We start from the raw sequence: 9,644 nt of genomic DNA, 5'->3' as shown, positions 1-9,644 counted from the left end.
TAGTTATTACTTTCCATATTTAGCAATCAAGAATGCAAGAATTCTCTGCACTTTCAGGGATGTGGTTCACGTACTGTCAAGCTTAAAGGTTTTTAGTGTTCATCCCGCATTTTCTTTGAATTCTGTTTAGGTCTGAAATGCTCCATTTGAATGCATATGATGACATACAGTTCCTTCTGGGATTATCCTCCTTTATTCCATTTATCCTCCTTTATTCCATGATTTTCTCTACGTGAAAAAGGTGTTAGATTTTGGTTTGCACACAGCTTGCTTAGGTCTTCTATTTACAGATTAGCAGTCTTATGTGCTTTGGCATCTTTTTTAGATTCATGTTCTTCTTTGTGTTTGTTATCAGTTTTCCAAGTAGTTGCTTTATAAATAGAGTTGGTGTCCGGAGCTGCTTTCTTCATTTGGTTTCAGGTGTTGTGTGATGCCATCTTTCCTAGTTGATCAATATTGATATTGCTTTTCTTTGTTCTATGTTTGTCTATTATTTTTCAGGTTTTGATCTTGTGCAGTGTGGTGTTTGGTCGGTATTGTCTTTTGGTTGTTGTTAGAATTGGACTTTGATGATATATATGCTAGTATTTGCACTGGGTACGAGTTCTTGGAATGTTCCTTTCCATGGAGAAAATCAGTTTTGCATGTTTCTTTATTGCTTCCATTACTGGTTGTCCAAAGTGTATATGTCCTTGATTTTGTTAGGAGGAAATTATCTCCTTTTGATCTGAGAGTTATTAGGTAATTTTATTGTCTTCTATGTTTGTCCTTGGATTATTGGTAGAGCTGCATTTTGTTTTGTTGCTCAGTGTCATTGTTTTGGCACACTTGGTGCATTGTTTTTGTGTGAAACCCTTGTAACTCCGCCTGTCAAGTCACAGCCGGTCCCAAGCCCGGAAAAAGGAGGAGGGCAAGTATCAATTGTGAGGAGGTAGTCACTAGTTTCTTCCTCCTCTCTGATTTGTGAATTTCTTGCTTATTGAAGTAGCCAATGTCTTCGATGTTTGCCCCAAGAACCCCTGTAACAGTATTCTTGTTGTTGAAGAAGTCAGGTGAACCCGAGTATATGTTGTTCTTAATAACAAAGACTAGAGTTCCTCTCCAAAAATAATACCCAAATATGGAGTCCTTTTCTATATCCCAAGTCAGCATCTAGTGGTGAAGATATTGGTGAAGGTACCGTGAAGATATTGGTGAAGGTCTATTGGAAACAATCTCTCTGCCTACGCAAGGTAGGTGCAAGGCTGCGTGCACCACCCTCCCCAGACCCAACTTGTGAAATTATACTGCTTGTGTTTGTTTTTTGTACTGTGAAGATATCTATTAAGAGCAGTTTTATCATTTTCTACATAATTGATCAACCTACTAGCTTTATAATAGTTTCCAAAAAGAAGTAAAACTAAATTTGAATTTGACTTAGAAGCAGTTAACTATATATCTAGAGAGAACCTAAGTTCTTTGTTATAGAAGGCGGTGTTTGCCTCTAGATTAGCAGTCAAACTTGTCTTCTATTTTATCATCTTTTTGGTTTGATATGTATCATGGTCTGGTAATTGTAGTGTTCATGCATTTTGTGCAGGTACCTGTAACACTCCTTGAGTATTCCATCAATGCAGTTACACAAGGTATAGACTTCAACCGGAGTCTTAATTCGTGGGTCACCGGAGAGACTGTTCACCGTACATTTAGGTGTGAAACTGCCATGTTGTGTTTCTTAACCCTCTTTCTCTGATAGAACCTCGGTAACATGGCGAGAGAGGGAGGGGGGCATGCAGGTGTAGGTTGACACAACAAATTTTGGAACTGAGGACATGTATAACTTTTCAATAAAGCTAACTGTGTAGAGCTCAGATTTTGGTTCAACACCTGAATAGATAATTGCTGATAGAATATAAGCTTGGATATTTAAATGGAAAATATTTGTATAGCATGAGTATCTGAGCTGAAGCATAACCACAGTTTCCGCGGCACCATTCTCCCCTCCTCTTTGCCGTTCTTCTACATGCCTTTTCTCCATTAACTGCCCTCACCCTTTGTGTTACCTCATTACTCATCACTGGTTTTCCAAGTACTGCTCCCAATTGGTTACTCTTGTTCCCACAAGTTCTTTCATCAATCTTCCATTTGACTAGTCCAAAAGGAATACCAGTGACAATGTGTGCACCAAGTAGAAGAGTCAAAATTCTTATTTTACATGCTTGGCTGGATGTCAGTCTTGTTTTTCCAACATATATACAATCTACATTTGTTTGTTTAAGTCCAGGAAACATCACCTTTTCTTTCTCTTACTAGAGATATCTTTTAAAACTACTTTCTTCTTGCGTGGAACCATAGCAGATATGGATATTGTTATCTCCAGCGTCTGCGCCTATGTTGGTGCATTTATCAGTTGTCAAGTGCCTGGTAGTCATCAAGGTTTATGGTTTTTCAGTTAAAGCATAGACACATTGTCCATATAAGATGTTTTTCAGCCTTCATAATGCTCCCTGGCAGTATTAGGGATTTCCACAAAGTTCATACTTGTGGCATTATTAGGGATTTGCAATGTTTCTGGTGGTGCAAAGATTGGTAAAGTCCGGGTTTTCCAAGAGACTGCTCCCAATCTAGTAATCATACTCTTTCCATTCCCTTCTGAGTTACACTATATTTGGTACAAATGAAACCATTTCATTGTATATTTTATGAAATTTATTCCCTTTATAATACTGAATAGAAAGAATTATCCTCATGGCTAAGATCATCCTATTTGGGACCATAATCAATAAAGATGATACAGGAAGACAATTTCAGTTCACACACTATTATAGAGAAGCAGGCTTGCACAGCTAACTGGATATTCCAACTCCTCATGTAATTATCCTTCATAATATGATGTGTTCCCTTCTCTGGGGTATTCCTAACAATAATCTGGTAATGAGTAATTAAAGAAAGTTATAGAAAAAGAGAGAGAGAGAGAGAGCAGGACTGACGAAACCAAACGATACGTCAAAAGCACAAGGATCCAGTTGCATGTTTTGTAAATGAAAGTAGCTTTTGAACTTGTGTGTAGCAATTAATCTCATCTCACAGTTTCTTAAAAACAATAAGTGGGGAACTGGAGTTTTCTGAAACTAGATGCAGGCTGAACACTTAACACTGCTCTTGATCAAAACGGGACTAGATTACCAGCCACATTAGATATCGGATGATGGCTTAACCTTCTCTTTCAAGAACTGCAATATGTGCTCACGTTTCCAGTTATCAATTCTGTAAAATGTATCGAATACATTAGATAACCAGAATAAAGATTTGGCTGTTATCAAACATGCGTACAAAAGGAATGATTCTACTTGATGCAATGCACAGGGTGCAAACTAATTTTCATCAGGAAAAATTTACTTAAAGCTGTGAATTGCAACTCCATGTACTCAGGCTTCCCGAGGACACTAAGTTCTCTGAAATCTTTTAGCATGTGCCACACACTCATGACTCATGACCCAAAAGTTAATTTTTGGTGACAACTAGATGACTGTCTACCTGTATGGCTGAATATAATCATGTTTCCCGAAAATGGAATAGGAAGACATGAAAGAGGAGGATTTAGAAAATATATCTGGCCATAACGGTCCTGATGACTAATACAGAACATGCTCAATGCAATGTAGAGGTATTATAGAAACACAAATCTGTAGTGCTCAGACTCAAAACACTAAGGAAAGAAGGGAAACAGAGATGAAGGAAGATGACCTAATGGTTTCCTTTTGCTCTCCGTGATCATCCAACATGATCAACTTTGGTGGAGAATTAAATGCATATTGAACTTTTACAAAAGGGAATTGGTCTTTCTCTTCTTCAATGAACCCAACGACTTCGGGATAGAAAACTAGTTTTCTCATGCAGACTTCCAAAACTGCTCCAGAATAAACAACCTGCATTCACAATTAGAGTAGATTAAAATTAAGAAGTACCATTTCAAAGTAAAGCCATCATGTTGATCAATCAGTAAAGAAGTACCACCTTTGCCATAGATGTAACAGCTCATATGTTATTTATTTTTTTGAGAGAAAATGTGACAGCTCATATGTTAGTCTGGCATTTCAGGAAGTTCATGATTTACTCTAGCCATTAGTCTGGCCTTTCAGGAAGTTCATGATTTACTCTAGCCATTAGTTGACTGTTATGAGATAGCATGTCATGTACTTGGTGCAACAGTAGAATCTTTAAGAATTCCACCATCCACCAAGTATGAGAAAAGGATGGATTAAAAAAAAGAAATGAAAAATGCCCCCATTAGTTTGATCTAGGGGTAAGAACGCTACACGTAATGTGTGGGTTAGACAAATGTCATGGTTCGTACGCTGCTACAGACAAAAACATGGTATTTAAGTGGAGAAAGGTAGAGTAAGCTATTATCCAGCGAGTTCCAAATTATGCTCCATTGGCCCGAGCGGATTCTCGATTATTCAAAAAAGGAAAAAAAAAAAAAAGAAAAGACACCCTTCTCCAAAGTGATATTTTGGCATCTTATTTTCTCCCTCCACCCCCCCCCCCTACCTTTTTGGTCAAGGTGCTTACAAAAAGAAGACTCGAGTGGTCCACTTCTCATATTTTACCGCTTTATTCATTTCCCATATACTAGGGCCTAGGGGACTTTGAGGCAGGTATCGAAACCCAAAAAGTTTAAATTTTCAACTTCCCTGACATAAACAAGCAAACCAAAAGAAAAAAAATAGATGAGGAACAAGGGGAAGGCAGATAAGTGTTTTCATCTTCTGTTTAAGTTTTGCCTCAATTTTTTTGAACTATTATTTGGGTGCAAACATCCTTATCAAAACCATCTTAATATGAATCTCTTACCTCTACAATGTTTACATGGAAGCCATGATTTTCAAAAATATTGGGCAACACTAGAGACCAGAAACTCAGAGGAGACTCTTCAAAACTCTATATACGACCTGAAATATAACTGCTAAAAATAACCTCTAGCAGATGAAATATCTCAGTCGCATCTGTACCTTACTCATGGCATCATCAGAGTCTTCTGTGCAACAGCTCAAACATTCAGACACCAACTCTGTAGGAAACAGGTAATCAATACTGTTTAGCAAGAAATAATTATACTTGTCAACATGCATTTGAAATCAAATTAGGAAAAAATAATTACACAAGGACATGGAGAGAAGAGCAGTCCATTAGGTCATTATAAACTCCTAACAATCCACAAAAAAAAGAGGAAAGAACCAATAAAACAGCAATAGCTCCTGCATCCAAATATGGAGCATGACTTCTATTAATATACTTTATTTGGTCAAGTTTTCTAAATTAGCGCCATGGTTCTAGTTTTTTTCCTCTTTTCATTTGATGAAATTGCTCTCTCTAACTATGCATAGTCCTTTTTCTCAATAAATCATAATGATTAGTCAAATTCAGTATTCAATTTACAGGACATGGTGAAAGGTTAAATAAGTTCAAACATTTCTAATCACAATCAGACAGCACGATACACGGCTTTTAGATATCCATATAATCCTTTCACATTAAGACTTAAGTTCAGCAAACAATACATCCCAATTTTTTTAGAGGTCCCAGTATTTGCATAGAAATTAAGAAAACTTTTTTGCAGTGCAAGGATGAGGGCAAAGATACAGAGGTAGCAAATGTGAAATGCATACATTAAAGAAAAAAATGAAAAAGTTATTCATGCACTTACAGAGGGTTGCATAATTGAAGCAAAATATTTGTGAATTTGCAACACTAAAGATAAGCGAGTAAGCTGGTATTTCCACTACCTTCCAGATCGTTTTTACCAATGTTCCACAAAGCTTTTCAATGTCAATTTAGTACTTGTATGATCTTTTCCTTGAAATTTTCAAACTTATCGAAATCCCACCAACTGGGTACATGGTGTAGTGATCCTTAAGCTATTTGATATTTATAGCATAGATAAATCATTGCAGGTTTGTTTGCCCCATAATGATAGTTTTTATGTAGCAGTACATCATTAATTCGGGCTTTAGATTGACTCCTGATATTGGTCCATTATTGTTTCTTTCCCAGACTAGAACTAGTTAAACAAATCCAAACACAGCTGTGATTAAAAGCAAGTATCAAACATTTGGTTGCCTAGAGCAAAAACAACAAATCTTAATTATCCATGTATGTAGGAAAAATCTCTTCTTGGATGAGTTACAGCAAATATCAAATACCATTACTGGTGCCCAGCAGAAAAGCCGAGTAAGCATGATTTGGAAACTATTGACAGTAACAGAGGCAACTTATTGAATAAAACATTGTGTCATAGAGAGCCACTCCCATGAAAGTGATTTCGGCCTAAACCATGATGTAAATTGTTTGAGACTGGTTGATCCCCAAGTTACAGGCGCAATCCCAAAACGAGCACTCGTGGTTGAAAGTTTGGAGTTCGCATAAATACGATTGCCCAACGACTTTGAGGAAATGAGAATGACTTTTTTCTGTATTTGATAATTCATACAGATCCGCTTTTCTAGGCCATCTGCTAGAGTTGTTATGAAAGAAACAACTACAACTTTACACGAATTAATTTGTAGCTGTTATAGAAAATAAACTCTGTTGTTATCGGACTTATTCAAGTAGCAGTTACAAAATTCATTTTGCAGCAGTTGCATCGCGCACGCCTCACGAGCTGAGTCGGACGAATGGAGAGGGCAGCGATACGTGTGTGGTTGTCAAGTTTCGCCTCAACAAGCATGGAGGGAACTCAACTAATCCCATAAGAAAAGTTTGTGTATAAAGTGCTCACAATAAATTTAATCTTTCTAAACGGAACTTTTGTCTACTACACAAGACAGAGCAGTGCAAAAGGGAGCGACAAACAATTCTATGGCTTCGCATTACCAACAAATTTTGAATAAAACCAACATTTCCCCACTAAGGCAAAGGTAACAATCTGTGATCAAATGAAGTTATACGAGCCTTCGATATGCACTACATTTCCTATCCCTCTGAAGTCTCTTGGTACTTTGTAAGATTGAGCTCATTTTGCACTTAATGCATGTGTTGAGATAGACTCGATGGAATCACCTACATGATCATAAAGGTTTGGTTGCCTTTTACGGAAGACTTGGGTAGTCTTTCTAAAGGGCTCACGATACAATGGTCAAGCAAAAGAGAGGAAGTTTCAAGTATCTTGGATCTATTATCCAAGGTAACTGGGAGATTGACGATGACGTCACTCACCATATTGGTGCAGGGTTGCTGAAATGGAGGCTCACATTTGGAGTCATGTGTAATAAGAAAGTGCACAAACACTTAAAAGACAAATTCTACAATGTGGTAGTTAAACCAGCTTTGTAGTATACAGCAAAGTGTTCTAGTCAAGAACTCTCACATTCAGAAAGATAGTGTCAGATATGAGGATGATGTGATAGATGTGTGGGCATAATGAGGTAAGATTACAAATGAGGATATCCGGTACTAGGTGGGAGTGACTTTGGTGGAGGACAAGAGGAGGAAAGCAAGACTGAGATGATTCGGGCATGTGGCGAGATGCACGGATGGCGAGAGGTTGGCCATGCGTGGTTTCATGAGATGTAGAGTAGACCAAAGAAGTATTGATGAGACGTGATTAGGGAAAAGTACACAACATGACACAATTTCAACTTACCAAGGACATCACCTTAAATAGGTAATTACAAAATATGTCGCCTAGCTCGACTCATGGTCTTGATGCGTGCGCGTTGTGGAATGGCTCACCCTTTTAGCCTGACTTTTTTTTCTTATCATTTTCTTGCACTATGTAATTGCACCAAAACAAATTTTGTAACCCAACTCTTTGAATAATTTTTTGTTTCTATAATAACTCAACAACTTAGCCTATAGAAGTAGCCCTTTTTTTTTTTTGACACTAGTAACATTTTTATTTCGGTCAGTACATAGGTAGTATTCAAAAACCATATTTACAAAAAAAGAAGAAAAGGGTTATAGTCTTTCCAAAGCTAAACCAATCTTGTGAATTATCAATTACGAAAGAACCCTCTCATTCCCTCAAAGTTGTTCTTCTCAATCTTGTTACTCTCAATTGTATTTCTGCAAACTCCAAACTTCTAGCCATGACTTTAGGAGTGACCAGTGACCAGTCTCACACGATTACCACCCTAGTTAAGCCGAAATTGCTTTCAAAGCAGTGGCTCACCATGGCACAGGTTTATTTGATAAGTTGCTTATGTTCTCCTTAGGTTCATTGTCAATATTGTCATATTTTCTAAGAGATTAGTATGTAAAAGTTGTTTGGCATGCACGAAGAGGGAGAGAGATCTCCCACTTATGCTATTACCTAGTGTAGGATTCTGTAACTCTTAAAAAAAAGAATTCTGATCTTGTTTATGGTTCTTTACCGAATTTCTTCCATTACAAGGTTCTCCACATATAAGATAAACAATATCACTTGATTTTTTTAATCTAAGCCCTTATATCCAATTCCTCCAGTTCCCTGTTCTCTTTCAATTAAACTGCAGTCTTCAAGGTTTTTTCTCCAACTCATTCAGGAAGCTAATCAGCCCTGGATATAGCTCTTTTAATCATCCCCTTCTGAACCCATTTGCTCTAACCTTATAAAAACTACACCTGAGGCCATCTCATATCCAAAACTTATAAAAGATCAAAACTCATCTTCAGTCTCCTTGAAAACAATGTCAAGGTCAATAAATTCCCTCAATCCCACAAACCTTTTACCCCACTACTCATACACTAAATTTAACAAAAACCCAGAAATTATCTGCATTTAATTTACATATATAGAGAGACAACAAAAGATGGAGAGTTTTAGAAAGAACCTTGATCTTTGACATACTCAGCAAGAGTCCTACAATCGGAGCATAGAGCTAAACCCGTAAACCCGAGATTTTCACACTCTTTCGTGCTCAACTGCTCAGCTTTTGCCCCCAAAACTCCAACAACAAAGCACAGCAATGCTACCTGGATCACACCCATTTCTCTCTCTCTCTCCTTTGCATTTGCGGAATCTATATATGTATGAAGATCGAAGAGGAAGGTTTGACCCGAATCGTAGTTAACGGGTCGGTTGCTTTTGACTTGACTCTTCTGGTCTTCCAGTAAATTACTTGGTGACCCCTCAAATTAAGCTCAAACTCGATTTGACCCCTAAAACTTTTTAATATTAGATACTAGCATGTAATGACTTTAACGGGTGCTTATTTAGTTGAGCAAAGGGTCAAATATATCCCGGACTTATTAAATATTTTAAATATACGCTAGTTATATTTTTGGGTTAAATATATCTCTCATATTATATTTTTGGGTTGAATATATCTTATGACTAACGAAGGATATGTAAACGACTGAGATTGAATGAACTATTTAATTTGAATTAAATCAAATTCGGATATAATCCACTCCGTCCCGCCCCGCGCCAATAACTTAATCCCTCCAATTTGTCTTTCAAACAAGAAAACCTAATGAGCATTGCGTTCTTCCTGTAACTTGGAAGCCTTTGCAAAATGACAATAGATTTTTCTGTATTCTTGAGTTCATTGTAATTTTGAACAATAAATATGATTTTTAGTTGTCACTACTAGTGCACCTAAGATTAAACAAGACGTGGTTGATTTATTCTCTTGTAGTCTTATGAGTTTTCTTTTTGCTCCGCTTGTGCGTGGCACTCCTTG

At 37.2% G+C, this 9,644-nt stretch overlaps 1 protein-coding gene across 1 annotated transcript; it reads right to left on the bottom strand.

Moving 5' to 3' along the window:
- Positions 1-2,670: 2,670 nt before the first annotated feature.
- LOC101245367 (selenoprotein family protein) lies at positions 2,671-8,956 on the bottom strand. Its single transcript, NM_001347177.1, has 4 exons — positions 8,793-8,956; positions 4,995-5,053; positions 3,727-3,908; positions 2,671-3,246 (listed from the first exon to the last, which is right to left on the bottom strand). The coding sequence occupies exons 1-4, from the start codon at positions 8,947-8,949 to the stop codon at positions 3,174-3,176; spliced, it is 471 nt and encodes a 156-aa protein (NP_001334106.1). The 5' UTR covers positions 8,950-8,956; the 3' UTR covers positions 2,671-3,173.
- Positions 8,957-9,644: the final 688 nt, after the last annotated feature.

The sequence above is a fragment of the Solanum lycopersicum genome, chromosome 6, assembly GCF_036512215.1.
Source record: "Solanum lycopersicum chromosome 6, SLM_r2.1".
NCBI classification, from domain to species: Eukaryota; Viridiplantae; Streptophyta; class Magnoliopsida; order Solanales; family Solanaceae; genus Solanum; species Solanum lycopersicum.
This window is presented reverse-complemented; position numbering and strand designations above follow the sequence as displayed.